The 27231-nt window shown below is 36.6% G+C and overlaps 1 protein-coding gene across 1 annotated transcript in view; it reads left to right on the plus strand.

Annotated features, from left to right (window-relative positions):
- The first annotated feature begins 222 nt into the window (after positions 1-222).
- The window catches only part of isca1 (iron-sulfur cluster assembly 1), a 31731-nt gene continuing 4722 nt past the window's right edge, over positions 223-27231 (plus strand). The window contains exon 1 of the mRNA XM_073860406.1: positions 223-372. Within this exon, the coding sequence (XP_073716507.1) occupies positions 292-372 (81 nt within the window). The 5' untranslated portion in view covers positions 223-291. The remainder of the gene's footprint in view (positions 373-27231) is intronic.

Genomic DNA, 27231 nt, shown 5'->3' on the forward strand with positions numbered 1-27231 from the left:
AGTCGGAGGGCTGCAGCCTCCGGAGGTCGCATATGCAGGGTGCATACGTCATCAAGCCTGGTTTATTAAAGTTAACTGAGCATTACATTCGCAATTCATAAGCATATTACAACAGTTTACGATTAACTTAGAATAATAGTCAACTTTATAGTTGTTAATATTCAGAAATAAGACCGTCTTTATGACGTATGCATCTTACAAATGCGACCTCCGGAGGATGCAGGCTTCCGATTGAGAAAAGGACGTTGTCTGATGTTTACAACCAACGCGAAGTGCTAAAGGAGTTACACCATGGCAGCCTCTATAGCACAGACGACAGTGAGAGTTGTTAGTAGACGGCATATTTTGCCAACAAGAGCCGCTTTAACACTGGTAAGAGGTGCTTCACCATAGTAAGTGTAAAAACTTTTTTAAATAATGTTACTGTAACGAGCGGGTTGGTTTGCAACCGGCCGATATGCAACGTCGCCCTTTCTGGAACGTTTACGAATCAGGCGAATTTATGCTGCCTTCACGTGCTATGGAAAATATGATATTTTCCATTTGTGAACTGGTATTTACCAGTGTGTTGTGTTGCGCTATTGTTGTCGCACTGTAGGTAAAATACATTCTCGTGAGTAAATTGCCTGATCGTTCATTATTACTCTTATTGACTGCTAGCTAGCGTATGTTCTGGTTAGGTAACACCGAACCATAACGGTTATTTTTAAACTGACACTGAGCGTTAACGCATAATATTACAATTGTCGATGACACAACATAGATATGTGAGTAAAATTTTCAACATGGTTAAATGCTAAAATTAGTTGTTCAGATAGAAAGAGCTTGAAAAAAACTTTAAAGTGACACCAAGAGAAGACAATGTCTATGGGTTTAAGAATAACATACAGGGGCCCGTTTCAGAAAGGTGGTTAAGTGAAAACTCTGAGTTTGTTAACCCTGAAATAAGGACAGCTCTGAGTTTTCCGTTTCAAAAAGGGAGGTAGGTTAAACCTGAGACAGCGGGGTAAGTCAAGCCTGTTTCAGAAAGAGAGGTAACTTAGGCCCTGTTTACACGAGGGTGTAAACGTAAAAATATTTTATCGGTTGTGCCTTTCGTTTACACGGCGACGGCGTTTTTGGGGCTTAAAAACGCAAAAAGGTGAAACCACCCTCCAGAGTGGAATTCTTAAAAACGATCTACCCTCGCATTCTCGTCTAAAGGGTAAATATATATATGGGGGGCATATCATAGTGGGGGGGGGGTCTGGGTGTCCTCCCCCAGGAAAATGTTCACCGTCAAAAACGTCATTTCCAGCATTCTGACACACATTTTTAAAATAAATTTTTATGTAGTTGTATCTTTATTAACGAGGGAAATATCTTTTTATTTAGCCTATGTGATGACAAAAATAACACAGATGACAAATTTATAATTAAAAGTATGTTGTTACATGTCATTGGACGGAAATCCTGGAGCTTAGTGGGTATCCTGCGTATAACTGCGTATTACGTCGTAGACTTACGTTACACCAATGGGCATGGTTTGTGTATTGAACAAAACATACCTGAAGTAGATTTCTCCGCTTCTGGGCTTAGGGATGGGGGCTGACAATTGATTCTTCTGTGTTCGGGAGATCAGACGATGTAATGCTCGCGTTTGACTCACTACTAGTGTCCACGGTTTCGTTTACCTCTGATGTTTCAACACCGGCCTATATTGCTGTGGTTGCTGGCGAACCACCCCATATTTCGTTACATAAATCAAAATATAAAGTGATTACTCGCCCATGGCCACTCCGCCGTTGGGTATCCACAGCCTGCCTATACTTGATACGGATGGCTTTCAGCTTTGATGTTATCTGACTTTTGCTAATAGCGTCTTTCTCGTGTGGATATGATGTCCCTCAAGGTATAGGATACTGCTGAAGAAATTCGGTCCATATGTCTGTATATTTTGACTGGCAGGACTCCCAGTCCACGCCCTGATGTGCCTTTGTTGTTTTGTAATTTAAGGTTGTTTGGAGCAATAACTCCACCTCTTCGTCTGTCCAGACAAAATTGTCAGCTTTTGCTGTTTGCTTTGCCATGTTGTGTTCCGCGCTACTAGGGAGAGAAGTAGTAAGAAGTTTGTACGCAGGCGCGCAGACTTGGTGTTGTTGTGTGTAAGTGCTTCACATTGCCACCTAGCCGTCTGGAGTGCACACTACATCGAATATCACACACTTTTGCGTCACCGTGTGCACGCAGATTTCCACCCCCAAAACCCTCGTATAAACGCAAAATAAAACGTGATAACGCAACGCCACTTTTGCGTTTTCTCTTCAGATAGTTTCCATGTAAACGTAGCCTTATACTCAGAGTCTGTTTCCGGAGTAACATACTCTCTGAACCTAACCGGGTCGGGAGCAGGTTTTATCCTGTAAACTCTGAGTTTCTTGTGGTCTCCTCCCCATTTTTAAAGGAGTAGCGGTGTTTAATCTTGTTAGTTGCTTTAGTACATTCATTCATTGTGCACATTTTTTCATGTACACTGTAAAATATTTTTTAGCTGTCTTTAAGTTATAATTAAATTGCCAGTGCAAACCATTTTAACTTACGACTTTATATTTTTATATATTACACTAAACTTTCAACTAAAAAAATTAAAACAGTAAATTGAAATGACTTGTAAAGCTAATATGATATACTTGGGTGCATAGATCGTCTTAGTGACTAAAATGTCATGTACTTTTATAGAGAATCCTGTAGATGATGATGTTGCATTCATTTGTAGGAAGTTACATTTATGTCGCGAGTGGATTTGAGACCCCGAGTGGTTTCTTATCATATCCACTTACATTTATGTGAGCAAAATTATTATTTTTTGCAGTCATTTTAGATATCTAAATATCCTTATATGACTAATATCAGTCTTTGTGGTGCTCTTACATCTAAACAGTTGTCCTGGCATTTCTTATGTATCCACCTGTCATTATCGCTGGTCTAGTGGGTTGTGCTGTGCGCAGTGGGCAGGGCAGTTGTACTGTCGGCGATCGGAGTTCGAATCCCGTCTCGGCGAATTTCTGTTTTATTCATGACAAACATTTGTAAAGTTCGTAGCCTTTAATGACAAAGTATTATGCTTAATTTCATTTTTAGCGGAGCTGCTGTCATATTTTTGTCCATGGGATTGCATGTGCATGTAAATTAATATAATAACGTACAGTCCTTAGTTTATTTAGTTCGGATATTTTAACTGTGATGAAAAATTAAATGTACGCATTTACTAGAGTAGCAATTTACAAAAACAACTCTTTTCTTTAAAATATATGCTCGTAATTGCATTACACTTGCAGTAACACCTTCAATTTTAGTAGTAAGAATGATTAAGACCTCTTTGTCACGTGCTGTTGCCATGGTAAATCGTAATATCTGTTGAGGAGAAACATGTTTAATAGAGACAGAGCGCAGCGCGTCATAACCTGAAAACCACGTCCACCGGGGGGGAAAGCAATCCAACCGCCTCCATTGACTTTGTATTGCGAGAGGACGCCTCCTTGTCATTTCTGGCTTATAACAAAAAACTGAATAATGCCTAAAAGCTGCTGTGTGACAATATGTATAGCTAACAAGCCAAAGAACCCAGAAATAAGTTTTTATAAGCTGTCGAGCCGTAAAACCCAGCCTTTAAGGAGAATAAAGTGGATCACCGACTACGTTTCCCCCTATTGGACGCAGTTGTACTAATAGGAGTACTATGAAAAGTTGCCTGTTTCCATTTCTGTGTCTTTAAACGCTCGTTTTTGAAGTCGAAGCTTATAAAAACGTATAATTTTTTTTTGGTTGTTAGATGTACACCTTGTCACACAGCAGCTTTTAGTTATTAATCTGTTTTTAAGTTTAATATGTAAATAAGTTTTTATAACCTGTCGACCCCAAAAAAAACGAGCGTTTAAAGACACAAAAATTGATACAGGCAACTTTTCATAATACTTCTATTAGTAGAACTGCGTCCACTAGGGGGAAATGTAGTCGGCGATCCACTTTATTCTCCTTAAAGGCTAGGTTTTACGTCTCGACAGCATTTAAAAACTTATTTCTGGGTTCTTTGGCTTGTAAGCTGTACATATTGTCACAAAGCAGCTTTTAGGCATTATTCAGTTTTTTGTTATAAGCCAGAAATGACAAGGAGGCGGCTTCTCGCAATACAAAGTCAATCGAGACGGTTGGATTGCTTCCCCCCCTGTGGGCGTGGTTTTCAAATTTGCATAACTGCGCTCTGTCTCTATAGGGGATTATCACGCTGTTACATAGTACTTCCGCTGTCAAAGATCTTTGTGCACGGCCGCTTCCGGTGAATAACTCAATTGAAGAAATACAGATTATTTAGGGTTTAGTAATTTCTGTTAATATAGCTTTTATTGCTATAGACCTCACTAGTTCACTTTTGTAAGCGTATGGTGCTGAGATGCACCTAATGATGTTTTTGCACTGCTGTTAATGGTATTATTGCGAATTCTTTATGTAATATAAAAACCTGCTATCACGCAATTCTTTTGTTAGTGGCCATTTGCACATAAGATGGAAAGTCATGTCTAATTAAATATAATGCCTGTCATTAATCATATTGACTAAACATCTTATACTCGAAGGAAATTTATTACCATTGTATTAGTTAATACCATTCTGATTTTTTATTTATTTTGAGAACACAAACGTTTATAGTAATACTATATATTCAATTTTATTTTATTCCTTTTATATACAGGTGCTGGTCATATAATTACAATATCATCAAAAAGTTGATTTATTTGTCATTGGTAAGATAATTACAAACGTGGTAAAATTAATGTGTTGTTAGCAGCAAAAAAGCAAAAAAACAAAAACAAAAAAAAGCGAAACAGATCTCAATACTTTACTCATGCGTTGTTTGATAAGTTTTGTTTGCTCGCACCCCTCAACCGCTAGCCCGACACGCATATTAAGGCTTCAGACAACATGCAGTACAACCAGGCGCGGAGCCCAATCAGAAATAAAAAAAAAATACTAATCTGTATTCTGCCCTACAAAGCGAAAGCGCAGTAACTACGCATTTGGTCAAAATTGAGTTAAGGGTTAAAATGGGATTTGTGAGATCTGTTGTGTCTTGTGACAAAGTCTCCTGGTTAAATTTTGTCCCATTTCAGAGAAATGTGTGTGCCAAAATTGCAGTAACATGTTTGACTGGCTGGTGTAAAAAACTTTAAAGCCATTTTTCTCAGTTTCAGTGTTTGCGTAGATACTGCACTTAGCCTTTGGAGGGCAGTATAGCTAGACATGGATACTACTTTATGTGGTGTATTTTATAGCATGTTATGTTAAAAACAGTAAAATTATAAGTAAGCATGATAACTATTTAAAAGCTATTATAAAGCAGTTGAATGTTGCGTTACATTATGGTAATGAGAAAAATATTCCCAAGCAGCTTTCAGCCATGATCACTTTGAGAACTTTTCTTGCAAGCAAGTGGAAAACGTATTTTGAATAACAAACACGTTATAAATATGTGCTGCGCGCTTTCCTCTCAATAACATAAACACACAACAAATATGACAGCGGGTAAAAAAACAGAAATCATCTGATCACATGTTGTTTGATATAGCCCACCAGCTCTCTAACTCAGCACTATAAGTCACGCCACGTTTATTGCTACACTTTATACAATATAGCCTATTGCTTTTAAGCAACAAATACCCTATCATAACTTTCTATAAGCCTACTGTGTAATTGAGACATTCATTTAAGAAATGCATTAAAAGCAGATGACGTAGCCTGCGGAAATATATAGTGGGTTCACTTCGATCCACACCACACCCGACGTTCTTGGTTTGCTTCTTATTTATTAAATCGAGGCAATTGTTTGATTAAACATTGATTAATATTGAGATACAATTTATATAAAACGAAATTCACTTTAAAGAAAGTCTTTCTACAAAACAAACCTATGCAGGGCTCGCAAATTGTATTTAATGCCCACCCATATGTCACGTTCTGCATCCACCACTGAGTACAACCAAATAGTAAAGACAGCACGCAAATGACAACTGAGTTTATATTTTTCTTGCATAACATTTTAACACAAAATTCAAAACTCAAAATGCTGTGATTATAGTACACAATCATTTACACATTAAATAAATATACCTGTCATTAATCATATTGACTAATACATCTTAATACTCGAAGGAAAGTTAATACCATTTTATTAGTTAATATCGTTTTTTTATTTTTTATTTGTGAGAACACAAAACTTTGCAGAAATACCATATAGTCAATTCTATTTTATTGCTTTATATTCCATATATAAATAATTCCCCATTTTCTATGGTTTCTTCTCTTGTAAAGCTGCTTTTAAACACTGCAATGTTGTTAAAAAGTGCCACATCATCCACTTCTAGTCGGGAATCCAAGAAAACCTAGGTAGGATTGGCGTTGTTTGTTCGACTTCCAACAGAGCAGTGACATCTAGCCTTCGTTTCAGCCACTGTTGAACTGTGCCGGAAGCGGCCGTGCACAAAGATCGCTGAAAGCGGAAGTTCAACGTATCAGCGTGAAAATCCCCTATTCTGATAAAAGCAAAGCCACTGGTGTCTTTTAATAACATTTTGGACCTCTGATAGGATTTCATAAGTTTCAGCTTTAACCCTCTGGGGTCCAACCATTTTGGGACACTGTCAGAGGTTCTGACATGCCTTACATTTGGTCTTTTTTCAGTTGCTTTAAAACATAATAATGGCCAGTGTCTAAAATATTATATGAGCTACATGTATATGTACATGTTTGTATTTTTGAGAGAAAAATGTTTATGTGTGGTTTTTAAAAATGCAAATTTTTTAAATCACTGATTTAAGTCCACAAAACTCATACTAAACATGTTTTAACAAGACTTTTCTAAACAGAATCTAGTAGTCTAGAGTTTTTTCTTTAAATTGATGTGAAAATCATCCTGCCTTCTTATTCACATAAAACAATATATTGATTTAGAAATTGTAAGACACTTTTTGTTTAGAGGGGCCGTAGGCGAGAAGGATTGATTGACAGCTAGCAAACAAAGGCTCGCATAATGAGCTGCATAATGAGCTTTTGGGCAAGAATCTAAGAGTGAACTACAGTAAAGAATGTGAGGACAAATGTATACATGTTTGTTTGAGGTTTATTAAGTTAAAAATATAATAAAAATAGAAATGAAAGTCAGTAGGACATTTTCAGTTTATTTAGAAAACAAACCCGGTTCAAAAACTTTGTATATACTAGGAAACTGATACACAGCAGAGCTGTAAACTTCATGTGGCTCATGTTACCATATAACTTTATGTCCAAAAAGTGTTTTTCCACTTCATAGTTTTGTACTGATGAGAGAGATGCAGACCTCTAAGGCTATGTCCACACGAAGCCGGTGCATTCCCTATCCGATCATTTTTTTCCCCTTGCTCTAAAAAAATAATCCGTAAACATGAAACCACTGAAACCAACTGAAAGCGGTGTAGTATATATGCCGGACCAGTATGGGGTGCTGTTATTCTGCCACAGATATATACTATACCGGAGAAGAAGACTTTGAGCATGCGCATAACCAACGTATGGTGTTGTCCATTATCGCTTGTTGGTCACCACAATTGCACAGAAGCAATAGATTTTGCTGTAATACAGCTAGTAGGCTTAGTAGCTTTAGTAGCACGAACACAATCACGTAGTCAGCCGTTATTGTTGTTGCTGTTACGTGTGACGCTTCAGACACGTGATGTGATGACGTTTTCGCTTCACAAAATATACGGATTGGCTGTACACACGAAACCGCAAGGGTGTCTATTTCAGATTTATCCACTTTAGGTCCCGGTTTCAAAATAATAGCGGTTTCAGTCTCCCAAAACGCCGAACCCATGTCGATGAAACGCCAATCCGATAAAAAATGTGTACGTATACAGTGATACACGTCCCCGTGTGGACAGCCCCTAAGAGAGTTATAAACAGTTGTTAGCATAAATTGTCCACAGAAATACCCTTACATATATAACTGATGGGTAAATATCACTGATACTTCATTCATATAAACTATCTTGTACATAAGCTAAATCTCAGATAAACATCTGCAGCGATTAGTTATATAAAAAGCTGTTTTCAGATGCCCATCCCCTTATCGTCTAGCTTCTGTTTTAAACGCGTTTCTGTAAGCGTGTATGAACTTTAAAAACACATAGCATATGGCTATGGCGTCCATGTGCGCGAGCTCGCGTCTCCGTTAAAGATCGACCGATATATCTGTTTCACGATATTTTTCCCCATATTTTAACATTTTCCGTTTATCGGATATCGGTTTTGTAATATCGGATTGACCGATAAACAAGAGAATTGAGAATTGTGCACTGCACGCATCTGAGGAGAGGAGCTCACAGCAGCAGCAGCGTGCACAGCAATATGACGGCAGAGTGACGCGACTTCATTAAAAGGACTTTGAGTATACTTACTTTACATATGAGACATTTATAACACATCTTATTTGTGCATTAATGTATGTTATGTTAAATAAGTTGATATTAAAAGCAATGTATGCAGCTTGTCCAAGAATAGAGACGAACTCACATAGTCACGCTGGCTGATCCATAAAATCCGGTCCCAATAACGACGTAGCTTTGCATGAATAAAACAACCACGAGTTAATGCTTGGTGGAATTAAAAACGCTAAATTAAATTAGTTTTTCTGTTATTTATGCTTATCATTAGCATCGTAAAATCACGTTCATATTGCTGATCACTTACCGGGGTTGAAGGCTAAAGCACATCTACCACTTTTAACAAGATTTACCCTAAGTTATATTAACATTTACCAGATAAAATAATTTTGCTGAAATATCTAAATAAATGTCTATGGATATTAATTAATTATTTATTACCTCCGCAAGCGGTCACAGTTTGATACAGTTAATGCGTGAGTAAGATAAACAGCGCTGTCAACAGCCATTACATAAGCTAAAACAACTAATAATTAATTATTCTGACATCAAATAACATTACCAGTTAAGAAATTTAATGATATATAATCCGTTTTGTTTGTTACTTTCCTGAATGTATTATTCCAGTCAGTGATATTATTTGTAAAATCTCTTTGCTAACTACTGGTTGGATTGCTGAAGGCTACAGGTTGCTGGTCAAAACAACGATATTATATCCCAAAAAAGGCACTTAATCCACCTGTTTTACTCTATAAACTATGTATAACAAGCAGCCAACTCCGCTATACTTTTCTCTCTCTCCCGCTCCGTTACCTGGAAACCGGAGCGCGAACTTTGGATCAGTCCATTTCTGACGAAATGATAGGGGTGTTTGGAATAGTCCATGTATTGGGAATATAGTTCTACATCATTCATTAAATTAATATTATTCTTCACTCTTTCAGACCCCTCTATTTATTACTTTGTATGCAAAGAGGGAGTGATTGTGATGATGATTATTACTATAAGGGTTTGTTCAGTTCAGTAGTGTTGTAGTAATTATTATGTCAAAAACAGAAATATAACAATAAATAAAAATCGGTTCAGCATATCGGTTATCGGGCACATAGGCATCCAAATATTTGTTATCGGCATCGGTTTTAAAAAATGAGTATCGGTCAGTCTCTAGTCGCTGTGTAAAGCGGCGCTCATAAAAACGGTGTCGCGTGTAAAGCGCAACGTATGGAATTACCTTGCATGTAAACAATATGGAATCATTTTACAGCAAATCCCGCAGTGCAGCATTACTCAAAGTTGCCATGAAGGATACGAAAGTGAATAACTGTGTTTAACACTGTAAAACATGTAAAAGATGTCCGCCATTACGGGAGGTCACGCGGATTTGTTTGTAAATAACCATGTAAACATGGAATCATATTACAGCACACACTTAGGGTGTTTTCACATATGTTGGTGCGCACCGTGGTGCGGCCTTGGAGCGCACCAAAATACATTGCATCATTTTTCAGTTAGTGCGGTCCGTGTTCACATATTATTTTTTTTTACTGTACTCGAAATGCCGCACCGTTCACCACGTGACAACGGTCAGGGCTGTCATTGGTCTCTGACAGCTCTTACCGTCTCATGACCACCCCCCCGTTTCCACGACAACCAGCCTGACAGGGAGAGCGCAGCTATCAAGATGTGGAGATAAACGATGCACGTCTTTGCGAAGTTTCTTTGCTTTAACGCGAAATTGCGTAGCTGTTCTATTAAAGCCTTTCTTACGGAGCCGTTTGCTAAAAAGCCCGTAATGTCGCTATTTGTGTGTGGAGGACAGCTATGCATTTATAAAATCATCAGCTCCAACGTAAAGGAGACAGCGAATCTCTGCAACGGACCAGGATTGGCTTGTTTGTTGTTAACCCACAATATAACACCCGGCTCACGTCACAACGGAACCCCAGTGGATCAAACATGTGGAGAACTTCCTGTATTTGGTTCGGCCCGAGGTCCAGCAGTGTTCACACCACAGGTGGGTCGCCCCAGAGTTCGGCGACAGCCGCTCCGAGAACACCTGTTTAGAGCGGTCTCGGAGCGACCATTTAGTGCGCACCCGAGTGCGGCTGTTGTGTTCACACTGACCCAAACGAACCGTACTCGGAGCGACACGTCATTTGGGCCGACCTAAACAGTGTATATGTGAAAGCACTCTTAAAAGATACAGCAGTTCAGGCTTACTGAAAGTTGCCATGAAGGATATAAGTGAATAACTGTGTTTAATATTGTTACAGCATGCAACAGTAAAATCATTACGTGAGATCGCGTCCGTTTGTAAACAATGCGAAAGTTTTTCAATCCGAAGCGTGCAGTCTGCTGAGGTTGCTTACTATATGTAGGCTGAACTGCACAAGCCATGAGCATATTACATGATAGCAAATATAAATGCTATAAATTAACTGTGAACTTACTTCAAATACTGTATCCTCCTCCAGTGTGTCTTCCATTGTTCTTCTTCTTGGGTAACGTTAAAGATAAACGCTTCTCTTCCTCAATGTCCAGACATAAATGAAGATATTCCTCACGTTTGTGTATAAAGTTTATAATCCAAACATGCGGTAAAGTCTTTAAATCTGATAAACTTTACGCTTTGCTTATTATGGTTTGAACCGCTCGTCTGTTGATTTCCATGTCAACAGCGGGTACCGCCTGTGGGCGTGACCGAATTAAAGATCTCTTTACTTCAATGCAGATTACATAAACGGGCATTATTTGTTTTCGATTATATTTAGCTTGTTGAAAAGTAGACATTTCAGACTTTCTTTGGATATGTGTATCATGTTTGTGTGACAAGTATTCGCGGAGTTTCAATTGATTTTTGTAACGTGTTTTGAGAGACAGCTGGCGGAGACAGAAATGTCTGGATGCACACCCTGTTTATTTTCTTTATTTGACAAAAACAAAAAGATCTGTTGTTATTGTGAATGAACACATATTAAAGAAGACCCTTTACCGTTTCAAATGATGTCAAACACGTAAGTGTATGATTATTAATTAGGGCTGGGCAATATATATCGGAGGATTCTCATGCGTGTTTCATCAGTAAAGCCGGTTCCTTGATTAGAGGGGCCAAGACCCCTATTGTATCCGTTAGTTTTCTTTTTATTATTATTATTATTAGGGGTCAAGCCCTGAAGGGGCGAAGACCCTTATTGAAACCGTTAGTTTTCTTTTTATTATTATTATTATTCTTCCTCCGCCATTGCGGTCTATGGCAGCCCATAGAACTGTAAGTAGGAAAGTTATGAAATTTGGCACACTGATAAAGTCCAATGTGTTTCCACAGCAAATTTGGAGTCTCTATCTCAAACCCGCTAGCGCCACCAACAGTCCAAAGTTGCACTTACGTTTTTGCTTATAACTTCTGACCCGTACGTCCTAGAAATAAAATTCTTGTTTCCTCTGATTCCTTGGACGATTCGACTGGACCCTATGACGTCATTTTCCGTCATGAAAAATTTTCCGCCATTTTGAATTATTCGTAAAACCTACTTTTGCGAACTCGTCCTAGAGCTTTTGCCCAATTTCCACGAAAATCGGTATGTAGCGTCTAGAGACCCTCACCATCTTAGTGTACTCAACTGTGCTATTTTGAGACATCATGAAGTTGAACTAAAATGTATTTTTAACATACTAGGTCCCTATTTAAAAAATATATATTTAATTATAACTTGAAGTACACTTGAACCCACCTTTAAGCATTTTTAAATATACTTTAAAGTATACTAATGGTATGTTAAAATAATATACCAAATGTATTCCCAGGTGAAAAAGTTCACTAAAATACACTTTAAGTTCACAACCTTAAGGTACCAAAAGCTCTTTATTTTCGTGCAGTAAATTGTGCTTAATATACTAAAAAGTAGTATTTAATACTTGTTAAGACCAGTGGTGGACGAATTACACAAATTTACCCAGGGTAAAATATTACTCAAGTAAAAGTAGAATTACTTGCTTAAAATGTTTACTTGAGTAAAAGTACAAAAGTATCTGCCTCAAAATGTACTTAAGTACAAAAGTACTGTGATTTATTATGGCCGTATCATTTTTGTCACAAAACTCAAATAATGTGAAATAACTCTCTTGGCTAACCAATCAATTAATAGAAGGACATTAATAAATCAGACACTGATGTCTATTAAAATTATCATTTATATCATTATATTAAATAATTTAACAGTTTAAGTGTAATAAAAACTTGACTTAAGCACAGGTTCACAATAGTTTTCAAAACATTAAATACATAACATTCTCTAGAAATCAGTCTCCCTTTCTTTGACAAATAAAACAAGCCTTACAGAATATAATTTCAGAAACGTTTCATGTGCTTTAGCATGTCATATGTATATTGTAATACATAATTAAATGTATTTATATATTTTGGAAGCAAACCTTTTGAAAATATTAATAACAATCTCAGTTAATAGGGAGCACTCCAATCCACCTGACTGTTTAAGCATCATACACTGCATGGCTAGTCAAAATGTCATTTATGTTTTACAACAGTGTTGATAGTGATTGTCATTTTAAAATAACAGAGCACTGAGCTTCAAATACAATGAACTTAAGTGAAACAGTTAACTATACGGCTAAAAATAGCTTCAGCCTGCATAGCTTAAAGTTCATTCACGATAACGTCGTATATATTTTAGCAACACAATTAACAGTTTTCTGCAAGCTACTGTTAAGATTGCTCATTTAAAAATATAACCAGAATAAAAATGGCTTACCTCTACGCGTTTCCTTAGATTTGAAAGAGTATTCTTTTAAAACGAAATAGCACAGTTTCAAGGCAGGCAGAGAAGGACTCGTTCTTTTATTCAAGGACTTAAAAAAACTCGCGTAAATAAGGCCATTGTTGTTGTAACGGGTCAGTTATCTCCTCCGTTGTTTTTGAATGCAGTTTCATTCTCCAAACGATGCATTCTGCTGCACTCGCGTAGCTTACGTGAAACAGCGCAGCAACCAAAACAAGTTCAAAACGAAGCGCATGCTGTACCCTGATTGGTGGTTTGACGCATAACGTGTGCATCTTAGTTTTTTTGTGCAGCTTTAGTTTGCCCAGTTACGTTTTTTATCCACTGATAAATAAAAAGGAACGACCGATTTTTTTTAAATGTAGTGGAGTAAAAAGTAAGATATTTGACTTTAAAATGTAGTAAAGTAAAAGTTTCCCAAAATAAAAGTACTTGAGTAAAGTACAGATACGCGAAAAAACTACTTAAGTACAGTAACGAATTACATTTACTTCTTTACTGTCCACCACTGGTTAAGACAAACTTAAGAATGTATTTTTAACATACTAGGTCTGTATTTAAAAAAAATATATATATTTTATTATAACTTGAACCCACCTTTAAGCATTTACGAATCTACTTTAAAATATACTAGTAGTATGTTAAAATAATATACCAAATGTATTCCCAGGTGAAAAAGTTCACTAAAATACACTTTAAGTTCAAAACCTTAAGGTACCAAAAGCTCTTTATTTTCGTGCAGTAAATTGTGCTTAATATACTAAAAAAAGTAGTATTTAATACTTGTTAAGACAAACTTAAGACAATCTAAGTGTAGTCAACTGTGCTATTTTCTAAAATTGTATTCAGTTACAACTTGAAGCACATTTGAACCCACCTTTTAAACATTTATAAATATAATTTAATAATATTACATAAATAATATAGCATACAAAATGAAATGATAATATATTGCCCACACATTTGTATACATAAAATAAACAATTTCTAATGTACTGTATGTGACATTTGAATTACAGTACAGTATACTATTAGAATGTTATATATGTACTATTTTACCTGCATGTTTGCCACCAAAACATGTTTCAACTCATTCTAAAATGATACCTATTCTGTATTCATACATACGAACCGGTTCCTTCCATCATTAACAACTAATTAAATGTTAAAGAAACAACTAAGTATGTATTTACTGCTATTGAAATGATTTTACAATATAAAACAAAGATCAGTGAAATGCAATGAGCTACTTTTATCAAATTGTGGAACATTAATACATCAATATGAAAAGTACACTATGAATATGCAACCATTGAATAATTATATAATCATAATGATGTAATTCTCTAAACAAAAAGTTACTGGAAAAAATGCAGAAGTGCATTTGAACTAACTCGAGAGCACAGAGCAGTGTAAATGTGACGTTTAAGTGGAGGGTCACTTCTTCTTGCCATTCAGACACTGTAGTAATTGAAGACCTAATCACAAGGTCTGTGAAAAGGAAACAGAATATATACAAAATTATCCAATAATTAATAAACATAGATAGGCATTAGAATTTTGTTAACTCCTCAGTTTACCTTTTCTTGACATGAGTGTCCGTTTGATCTGTCGCTACATGGCACTCTACAAGTTACATTGAACATACAGTAGGGTTATAGGAGGCTTAACTCACTGACACTGATATAATGCAACCTGTGTGTATTACAGGATATGCTTTACTTTGAAAATTGTGTTTTATTTTAACCAAGGGTTATTTTCCATTGACATGTCTATTGTGGTCTTGCTTACAAGAAAAGTTCACCTCTGTTTAAGGAGATTTAAGGAAGTCAGAAGTCATGCCAATGGACTCTATGCACACTTCCACGTTTGACTCAAGGCTGCTCTTAAAGGAATATTCCATTTTCTTAAAAGAAAAATCCAGATAATTTACTCACCACCATGTCATCCAAAATGTTGATGTCTTTCTTTGCTCAGTCGAGAAGAAATTATGTTTTTTGAGGAAAACATTGCAGGATTTTTCTTACTTAAATGGACTTTAATAGACACCAACAATTAATACTTAACCCAACACTTTACAGTTTTTTTCAACGGAGTTTCAAAGGACTATAAACAATCCCAAACGAGGCAAGGGTCTTATCTAGCAAACTGATTGTCATTTTTGACAATAAAAATAGCAAATATACACTTTTAAAGCACAACTTCTCGTCTAGATCCGGTCGTGATGCGCCAGCGTGACCCCACGCAATACGTCAAGAGGTCACAGAGGACGAACGCGAAACTCCTCCCCAGTGTTTACAAGTGTTGAGAAAGAGGACTGTTCCGACGTTGTTGTATGTCAACTGATACTAATAAATGTCTTTGTGTCAGTTTACAATGGTCCGCAAATGTGCATTTTATATATGTAACACGTGACCTCCCTACGTCACTACGCATTTACGTTAGGTCGCGCTGGACCGGACCTTGACGAAAAGTTGTGGTTTAAAAGAGCAAATTTTTTTATTTTTCTTGTTAAAAATGACAATCGTTTCGCTAAATAAGACCCTTATGCCTCGTTTGGGATTGTTTATAGTTCTTTGAAACTCCGTTGAAAAAAACTGTTAAGTGTTGAGTTAAGTGTTAAGTGTTGGTGTCATTTAAAGTCCATTAAAATGAGAAAAATCCTGGAATGTTTTCCTCAAAAAACATAATTTCTTCTCGACTGAACAAAGAAAGACATCAACATTTTGTATGACATGGTGGTGAGTAAATTATCTGCATTTTTATTTTAAGAAAATTTAATATTCCTTTAAGTTTCCGATGCGGGAGATTTAAAGCAGAGTGACAGCAGAATCTCTAAAATGTACTTGTTTGCTGGATTTACCCAAATTTACAACCTATGATGTGTGAAGAATTGTCCAGATGTGCAAACTGAAAAAGGTTGCAAGTTTTATGTGTTGTCTTATCTCTGTAATCATGCTGTTTTTTACAATTTGTCCAGCAGGCTAATCACGTTAGTAATATATTATTGTCTTTGTAATGTTGTCTAAAGTGTCAGGTAAAATAAGAGACACAAGTGAGATCTCACTGTTACTGCTATATGAGGAAAAAGCAAAACAAACATATTATGATATGATGCTGATAGTGTAAAATGTGACATTCAGAGTTCTGTTCTGAGTTTTTACTGTTTTATTGTGGTATATTCACGCCGATTGTCAAAACATTTTTACTTGGTTATTTTTGAGTTAGTATCTTGAAACATTAGAGGATGTAAAAAACAAAGCAAAAAGGACTATGGTAAAATCCATAACCACAGATGTTATTTTCAGAGAAGACAGCTCAAACATACCTTTTAGTCTAGTACTAGCATTGTATTAAAGCGTAACTAAACCCCTGGTCAGAGCCTGACTCCAACCACTGGCAATATTTGAAAAAGGCAAGAAAAGTGGGCAGATCCCAACAGAGATAGAGAGGACGAACTAAGCTTTACCAAGTGTGTGGTGAGATCGTAACTAGGGTGTAGTGAGTTTGAACCTGGTTAGTCACAACATATTTTTTGGACCCAACATCCAATAGGAAAATTCAACTGCAGTAGCCACCGTTTAACCTGAAGAGGGCAGCACTCAGACGTTTTTACACCATATATTGTAGTATTGAAACACTTTATATCCAAATGACAAAAAACTTACACTAATAAAGCATCATTCTTACAGATCATTAACTAAAAAAAGTTGGTTTAGGGTTTAGTTACTTTTCAAACATTAGCATTAGAAAAACGTAAAAGTGATCTAAATGTTATACGAATACTGTAGAACTAAAAACTTACCACCAAGAATAAGTATTTTTATGGGCTGTATCTTCATCTGTTCGTCTTTACTTCGACTTCTCGGCTCTGATTGGTCAATTTGAATGCCGCTGTGCTAAAAAAAGACAGGCTGTTATGATTTCTGAAATACAACAAGAGAAATGAAATGCCTAACTTTACATTTTTAAAAAATGTATGTTCCAAAAGCCACACAACATACACGCTTGAAGCTGGGTTAAAATTAAGACATACTGTAATACTAAATGTTCTACTTATTTAATAGTTCACTAAAAATAAAAAAGCAAAAATCTGTCATCACTTAACTTACCCTCATGTTCTCTCATTCATCTTCAAACAAAAACCGAGGTACTTTAATGAAATCCAAGAAACGTATATTTCCCTTCGACGTCAGATCCACTTGATACTTGAACTAAAAACTGCTCACAATCAGGAAGCCAATGTGACGTACTGAATCCCAAGAACCAATGAGGTTTAGTCACGTCCGTCACGTGTGTTGTTTGAATATAAACACTAACAAATTTATGTGGATTACCTTTGTAAAATTAATATATAATGCACGTTCAATGATAAGATGTTGAAATTGCAGTGTTAGCCTATTAAAATTAATGTACATGTTTTAAAAAAATATGTTTTGTCTAAATACACTAAAACCTCAGTAAAAGTATGCTTGTGTTTAACATACTTTTTTTTAAACGTGTAACAGACCTTTTGCGTGTTTGCAAACAGAGATGACGTTTTTTGTGGGCGGAGCCCAAATGGTGGCAAAAAAGTGAATGCTTCTCAATAGCTGTGTAGTGAAGTGTTTTTAGCGTTAAACTGTGATTTTTTTTTATGGATCCAGTGTTCTGTAGAAGTCTGTTTCCCCTATATTTCTCTTAAGTGTAATGTTTCTAATAACATTTTCACCAAGTTACGTTTATTTTTTAAATAAATTAAAAGTTTAAATGGCTTGGCTACTGATATGTGTGCATGTATGTAATGTATATGTATTCTTCTTTATTGGTAAATCAATTATTTTTACAGTATGAATCGCTGACGTACTTATAAGAGCAATACTATCATGTATTCTGTATAATATCATTTATTACATATTTCATAATTTTCCTGTTTTCAATTTCTTCCTTATTTATAGCCTACGTGTTTGTTCTAAAACAATTGTTTACATACAAATTAATTTGCATAGGCCTGTTTATATATAATTAACACTTCACATCATGTGTGTGTGTGTGTGTGTGTGTGTGTGTGTGTGTGTGTGTGCTATGTTTATATATTTATTAGTAAACATCATAATTTAGAACAAACAGGAAGAAGACATAGGCTAAGATATAAGGTAAAAAGAAGTAAAAGAAAACGAAAAAAATATTATTATTGATATTATGAACTAATTCAAATCTTTAATCTTTCTAAATAAATTATAAACGTAACGTGATAAAAAAGGCTATAAGAGACACATAGACGGAACAGACTTCGACAGAACTCCGGATATTTTCTCTAAGTATTTTCTATTCAAATTATTAAGATTTCCAGATGATTTCATCACTGCATTCTGTCCGGTTGAGGGCTTATTGCAACCAAACACCTACGTTTATTTTTAAATGGTGTCTTTGACGACGGTATACTATAAAAATGAAGGTCATCTATTTTGGCATTCCTATTATGACACTCAACAGCACAACAAGACATTTTCTAGTAAGTTATATTGTTCGTTTCACTTGTGTCTCATTCATTTCCACTGTTTTTCTGCCACCACATGCGCGCGTGACGTAACTGTGACGCAAAATGTCTATTAAACATATTTTTCCCAGCGTACCTCTAGTGCTCTTTTTAGAAATACATTAAAAGTATGCTTGAGTTTAGCATACTTATAAAAAGTGTAATCAAAGATATATTTATTACCAGCGTACCTCTAGTGCACTTTTTAGAAATACATTAAAAGTATGCTTGAGTTTAGCATACTTTTAAAAAGTGTAATCAAAGATATATTTATTACCAGCTTACCTCTAGTGCACTTTTTAGAAATACATTAAAAGTATGCTTGAGTTTAGCAAGCGGGGAAAAAACTCTCAGAGGTTCCTTTAAAAACATTGGTCCAGCAGAACGTGATTTATATTTTAAACACGAGGGATGTATTGCTACAACTCCTTGAAATGCATATAATAAACAGGATTACTACATAGTGATCTGACTTCGGACAGAGCGCAGCTCTCTGCTCATGCACAAGAGAGAGGCGCCAAAATGCAGCGGGTTATATTTAAAAAAAAGGTATAGTTTGCCTCAGCTGGCATGAAATGCATAACACTGAGCAAATACGTAAGGATTACTACTTTAGTTTATGTTTAGACTTCGGACAGATGCGAAAGCGCGTGCACCTGAGACAAAGAAGCGCAGCGGGGTGAATGACAAAGGATTTAAAATGTGAAAAAATAAAACTGGCAAAAAATTTAAATTTTAGGACTTTCTATACTTATCAGAGTGTTGTGTATGTAATGCAATGACATGTACACATTTCAAACATGCAATTAACAATTTTTTTGGTGAATCAGATCTTTTTCCCCATGAAAATGTCTTTCCTGGGTAAAGTAATGAATTCTTAAATTAATTAAATCTCATATACAAATTGGCATATACAAATGTACTGAGATCCATAATTGGAGCTCAACAAAATACAATTGCTTGGAAAACCACATTTTAATCGCAGTGAGTATAATCAATTTGGGATTTCATATAGACATGGGCTCATTTTTCGCTGCTGATAACTTAAAATTCGGAACCAAATTTAAAAAAAAAGCTGAAAAATGTTTAAAAATGTTTTCCAATTAAGTAAATAAGACTTGTTTTATCATTAACTCAACAAAAAACAGAATTGTGTAATTGAACACATAAATATGTGTTAAAATAATTGCCTTTGTCGTTAGCCGGAATGACATGCTTTTAGACAGAAGGACATTCTGCAATTTGTTTTTTTAGGATTACCATAAAAACCATCTTTAGTATCATTTTTCTTTCCAACACTCAAACTTAAAACAAAGTAAAAGACACTGACAAGTTTTTACTGATTTAAAAAAGTTTTAAGCAACATTTTGTTAATGTAAATTTATTAATTCAGCCAACATTTAAATGCAACAACATTTCATACATTTTGTAATAAAACATTTAATACTTAACATATTTCATACATTTTGAACCTACATTTGATTTGGTAATAACATTACCAACATTAGAAACTTACTGAATTTGTGAAATTGTAAGCATTCACGTAACCATTTCTGTAACAAATGTATGTAATCAGTTAATTCACAGCTCTGTTAATGAAGGGAAGATTGGAACATTTGAACGTGTCCATGAACTTCAGACATTTTTGTTCTGGAAATACTGAAGATTGGAACTTTTGAACATGTCCATGAACTTCAGACATGTTTGTTATGTGACACCCACAACGAGTGTTTGAAATACTACCACATGTTTTGGAATTTCTCCCAGTCTGCGATACATAGTCATGACGAGCGGTTTGTTAATGGCTCAGGCTCCGATAGGATAGCTTGCATGTCAGATATGTAATAAAATATTGGGGTGGTTGGCCACACAAAGGAGTTTCTGCCCATTGTCTGTCACATGCAGCTCACTTCAAGTTCATCATCACCCACCAGAATCAGGACTTGGCCTACAAATGGCTGGGCATTATATTTAACAATCACAAACCTTCCAACAATATCTGGTGTCATCGTAAGATGTGTTGTTGCTGGATCATTGGTGGGTAATTCACACACATTTATGCAATTCATGTGCACTTCATTGGGACTGAAGCAGTCACAGTTGTTACCCTTCCCTTGGCTGCAGAAGCAGGACACCTCTCTGTGCCAAAACCGTCCAGGGGCAAGAGACACAATCTGGTGAATTTTCATTGTGCCCTTCACAACAGGCAGCTTCTCAGGTACAGATTCATCATGTCTTAGGATGTCCTCTTCTGACACCCAAAAGTACTTGATTGAAGAGGCTGTGCTCTGTAAAGCTTCATAGTAGTATAGACAAAACAATATTTTCTTTTAGCCAAACCCATTTCAAACAAAAGTTATATTATTGTTACCTTATAGACTTAAGAATACATCCATAACAGACATGTAAGATGCTCTGTTTTGAATTTACAAGATATTTATTTTACTATCCTTTGAGGGAGTGACTTGACTGTTCGTAAGAGTCTACATAAAAGTCTACATAATCAAAACAGAAGCAGTCTAGGACATACACAAACACACACACACACACACAAACACACACAGGGTCAAATGGGTCACACACACAACTATAGTATGTGTGAGAATAGAAATGTGTTATTGTTAGGGGTTTAAGCCCGCTGAAACCCTATTGTATTTGTATGGATTTTTATTTTTTTTCTTCTGCCGTAAAACGGAACGTGCAGACCAAACCGAAGGCCTAGAGACTTGAAACTTGGCCAAATGTTAGGACCCAATTTGGAGAGAGGTTGATAGAGTATCAACCCGATTGGCCTATAGGTGGCACTATAACGATAACAAACGCGTTGATGCTCATAACTCCCACAAATTTTGTCCAAAGTGTCTCAAGTGTCTTATATCCCTGGAGTCCTTGCGTCAAGACGAACAAAACGTATATCTCCGATTTCATTTCCATCATGAAATTTTTTCGCTATTTTCGATTTTGTCGAAAAAATAAAAACGAACTAGTCCTAGGTTTTTCGTCCGATCGTAACCGGTCCAGTGCCGTAATATTGCTTTGAGTGTGATTATCAAAAGTTATCAAAAAAAAATTGAACTTTCGACTTGCTGTCGTCAAGCCACGCCCAAACGCCCCCAATGGGCGGAGCCTCTTGGACTTAAATGGCTATAACTTGGGACTGTAAAGAGGTATCGAGACCAAATTTGGTACACATATACAGGGCCCTATTCTGGGGTCACGTACACTAGTTGGCGCTATAACACAACCTCAAATTTGAAAGGCTGTAACTACAGAAATATGGGGCCGATCAACTTGAAATTCGGCACGGGTGCTCTTGGTCTAGGGTTCTATCAATGTCTAAAAGGAATTTTGTGTAGGTCAAAAAACATAACCGCCATCGGCCAATCAAGAAAAACCAGCTATTACACAGGGTTAACGGAGGCCGATCGAAACTAAACGCGGTGGGCCTGTTTGTCTCCTGACCATGAAGGTCTGTGCAGAGTAAGAAAAAATTCGGCCCCCGGGGGGCGCTATAATGTTTTTTCAGTGTTTAAGTGATTGTGTATTATGCAGTGTTTCAGATATCAACAAGATCCTCATATCATTTAATAGAGGTCCTTACTATGAACAACTTTTCCTCAAGAAGCACTTGTCTCAGTTGAATCGTTTGTTAGAAATTCATCCTTTTCTTTTAAACCTACTTTTGCGAACTAGTCCTAGGTTTTTTGACCGATCTGAACCAATCCAGTGCTGGAATATTCCTTGGACACTGAATATCTATAATTATCAAAAAAATGTTGAACTTTGCACTCGTCGTCGCAACACCACGGTCAAAAGTACGAAGAGGCAGGGCCACAAAAACTTAAATGGCTATCATTTATGATAGGAATGAGATATCAACACCAACCTTGGTACACATATGTATAGAATCTGGCTGAGGACACATGCAAAAAAATTGAAAAAAGAGATTGTCCACTAGGTGGCGCTATAACCTAAGAACAAATAACAATGACTATATCATATGTATACGACACGTAAATATTTGTCTGACCTACTTGTTATTTTGCGTGTGTGTGTGTGTGTGTGTGTTGTGTGTTTGTGTTGTGTGTTTGTGTGTGTGTGTGTGTGTGTGTGTGTGTGTGTGTGTTTGTGTTGTGTGTGTGTGTGTGTGTGGTCGCTTATTCTTTAACATTGATATAAATTATTCAAACTGGTAAGCAGCCTTCAGAGTAACTCCAGTGGAAGTAATATCAAATAAAGTACCATAGGAACCATTAAGTAAGACCAGAGGTGGGTAGTAACGAATTACATTTACTTCGTTACATTTACTTGAGTACATTTTTTGTGGTAACTAGCAATTTTAGAGGAAATTTAAGGATGGGTACTTTTTACTCTTACTCAAGTACATTTCTAGTGAAAAAACTGTACTTTTACTTCGTTACATTTGGCGGCGTTACTGCGCTACACTGAAAAAAATGATTCATTGAATTTAATCAATTTTTTTAAGGTAAGTGGTTGCAATCAATTTATTTAAGCTACATTTAAACAAAAAAGATTAGTAACGTAAAATAAAATATAAATATTTTGTTTAAATGTAGCTTAAATAAATTGATTGCAACCACTTACCTCGGGAAAGTTGATTGAATTCAATGGATCATTTTTTTCAGTGTACTGTCAAATGGTAATAATTAAAGAGGCCCTTCCACATAAAACCGTTTTTACTTGTATTTTTTGATATGTGTTAGGTCCATGTGTGTTTGTGTTGTGTCGTGAATGTGAAAATTAACTTCCGCCTCCTCTGTCAGCTCTAGCCACTGAAAAGAAATAAGCGGAGAAATCAGGTCAGTTTGAAACTCTTATCAGTGTGACGTGGAACTGATCGAGGTCATTAATATTCATGAGCTCTTCAACTTGAGACCCCGCCCACATATTACGTGTAGTTGAGTTAGCTTTCATAACAAGTTACAGCAAGGATGGCTAAACGTCAACCGTACCGTAATCGGGCCATTGTTTTTCGTCAAGAGACATCATTCCTATTAAACGAGGGAATCATAACAGTTGCTACATATTTGGATGTTCAGAAGAACGCTGGATTTGAAGAGAGACTGCGATTAAAAAGCGGATCCGGACAGAATGGCGTAGCTTATGTGAGTAAAGAACTTTAGTACTATGTGTCACTGTAGTGGCCGGTGTTTTCTCTTCCGAGGGACGCTAATTCATGCTGCACACACTTTGAAAGGGTTTATGATAAAAGACACGCACGCGTGTGTGCGAGTAAAACACTTTAGTACTTTGTGTCACTATGAGTTCTCTTTAGAGGGACGCGATTCACGCGAATTCATGATGCACACGCATCGAATGTGATAAAAGACGTGTGTGTTTGTGCGTTCGTTACACGTGTGTCGAAAGGGTTTGTGTAAAAGACGTGTGTGTGTGTGTGTGTGTGCGTGTGTGTGTGTGTGTGTGTGTGTGCGTGTGCGTGCTACACGTGCATCGAAAGGGTTTACGATAAAAGACACGTGTGAGAGTGTGTGTGTGTGTGTTTGTGTGTGTGTTTTTGTGCGTGGGTTTACGATAAAAGACATGCGTGTGTGTGTCAAAAGGGTTTATGAGAAAATATGCGTGTGTAAGAAAGACACTGTGTATTAAGACACTCACTTAACATTAAACTGATTACACATGAGATTAAATTGAAAGTTAGTTTGAACGAAAAACTGTTATCCAATAATAGCAGTGGGCGTTTACTTCCAAGTCGTCAATGCAGCCCGCCCATTAAAACGGATCACTTCTCTACCCAGCCTCAAAACCAGGGTACAAAATAGCCTATTACATATTGCTTTTGATGTTTTTGGATGTAAAAATCATGCAAACATCATGAGTAGACCTCAGACAACAGTCTAAAACAATAAAAACGCCAGAGGAAGGGCACCTTTAATGAATATATTTTTTTAAAAAGTTTATAGGGCGTGTTCGAAAGTTTCGCGAGACAGGCTGCGTCACCCTTTAGCACGCGCGACCGAGCGTAGATGATAGGAGAAGCAGATGAGGGCGCGTGTGCGTTGTACGAGATATCGGAGGCAGATCATACGTGGCTTCAAGTTCGGTCTATGTTTTCACTCCAAGAGGTCAAAAAGAACAGTTTCATAATGCGATGCATGCTTTGTTCACTAAACTAGCTGACATCTCAGCGTACCGGAATTCAAGATCCAACCTGAAGTGGTATGTGTCACAGTGTTGTCTATTTGAACACTATTAATGGTCATTTCACACACTGTCCGAGTTTTTTTTTTGCCATATGTAATCTTGTGCAAGCGATGAAACAACCTAGTGTAAGTTAAACCATACAAACAGCACGTTCACATCTGCACATTTCCATATAATTTCCCCAAAACTAAACAAACTGAACAGCATAATGTAAAGACGTCTTGCATTTATACACAAGTCCGGACACCTCTAGCCTGGGTGCCAGCCGATCTTAGCCCGCCCACCACGCTTTGAAAAACGGGGAAGATCGGTCTGGGGATTCATTGTTGATGAGCTACTATGCGAATACCAAAACCGGCCGACGAATCAAATTGTGAGGGCGGGCTTTATACGATGATGGACAGATGATCAACAGTAACGTATCAACCACGTCACCAAAGAGCGCGTGTTCAATCTGTTTACAATGAAATGGCTGCCGCTGGTGAATTCAGATGTGTGGATTCTGACATTGAGTCTGTTCTAAAAGATATCGACAGAGCATTGATTTAAAAAGAGGAACAGAGAAACGCGAAGGCATTTGTTTGTTTTCGCCGTCCTTCCTATGGAGGACAAAGTTAAAGAAGCAACTGAAATGGGTATCATTGGCGATGCAACTCGGCGTGTACGACGAGATGGATATAATTAGCGGTCGTTGCCAGCTTCTTTTCGGAAGCCTGGAATCGTGACTGCTGAATAAGTGGAGGGACATGCTAGGCTCCGATATTTTTCAAGCCAACGTAATGGGTAGCTATCGTCGTGGATGAAGTTCACCTAACGTACAAATGGTAAGAGATAGTCTTACTGTATGACTTAGTAATTACTTAATGTTGTGATATAAATGAAATGTTGTAAACATAGTAGGTGTTGATGTACCTTCGCTAACTCAGACTTAGTATAATTACAATGATGTTAGTATCATTGTAGCGAAATTACTAGCAGTTCGGTCAGGCTGCTAAAGACGCCATTTCAACATCACACACTCCATTGCTCTGATTGGTCGTATGTCTATCCAATTGAGTGCAGAGGCATTTTTCGGTTGAGACATGCCTCATAATTTTAGCTCAATGGAGCGGTATCAGACTCAAATTCTGACTAGAATTGAGTATGACAACGTCAGGCTAGGACACCTCACTAATGTGTAGAAAATACATTAAAATAAAAACGGGATTTTATTTAAATCCTTCCTTAAGAATGAATGAATAAAAATAAAAGAATAAAGTTTGATTTTAAAGAAACATGTATTATATATTATAATAAATGTAGAGTTGATTTGCACAAACAGATAAGTTCTATATGAAATTCTAAAATGATCATTTTTATTAAGCTCCTGTTTATGTTCAGTAATTGCACTTTAATGGCAATGAAAATAACCTATTAATATAAAAACATGATAACAAACAGACACACACATTCTTATTCGTTTACTGTTTGCATGTTTAAAGGCAGATGCTGACAAGTTTGTGTTGTGAACATGAAAATAAATACAGAGTTAACTGTCAGAAAAACATCTGTGTGTGTGTGTGTTTGAGATTTTTTTCTCAAATGACACATTATGTGATGTTAATGTACCCATTGCAGGACTGAGATAGGCTGCTTTACTTGTATATAAGCAGAACAATGAGACTTTTAACTCTTTCACCGCCATTGACGAGATATCTCGTCAATTAAGAGAAAACGCTTTCCCGCCAATGACGAGATTTTCCGTCGTTCCTCAATAACGCTATTATCCACAAGGTGGCGCCCTTCCGCAACTTTTTAAACCCGGAAGCATTGCCCTATGGCAAGCGGCTGCATGTCCGTGTCTGTTTTAAAGATCGATCTGAATGGGATCTCTATGAAAAGTCCGTCACAAAAATGGAATTATCTCTGCTTTTTGCTCAAAATGTGGTGTTTTTGCAGAAACCTACCCATATTCAAAAGCTGATTACAAAAGAACCACTGAAGGTAGGATGAAACGTTTTTTTTTTTTTTTTTGAAAGCAGAGGGTCAGTTCTTTTATTTGGTATATTGTATGTTTATATATTTAAAGAAGAAAATTTTCTGGAAGGCATTAAACTTTGGTGAAAATCATGAAAAACTCTGGCGCTGGCTGGCATCTTTTTTAAAAAACGCTGGCGGTGAAAGAGTTAAGGAGAGGTTTGTGAAAACCCTCCAAGTAGTCTGAAACTCAGTGCTTTTGCGCTATTTCTCTATCAGATCGGAAGTAACGAGTAACTAACTACTTGAGTAGTTTTTTCATCTAATA

The sequence above is a fragment of the Misgurnus anguillicaudatus genome, chromosome 22, assembly GCF_027580225.2.
Source record: "Misgurnus anguillicaudatus chromosome 22, ASM2758022v2, whole genome shotgun sequence".
NCBI lineage: Eukaryota > Metazoa > Chordata > Actinopteri > Cypriniformes > Cobitidae > Misgurnus > Misgurnus anguillicaudatus.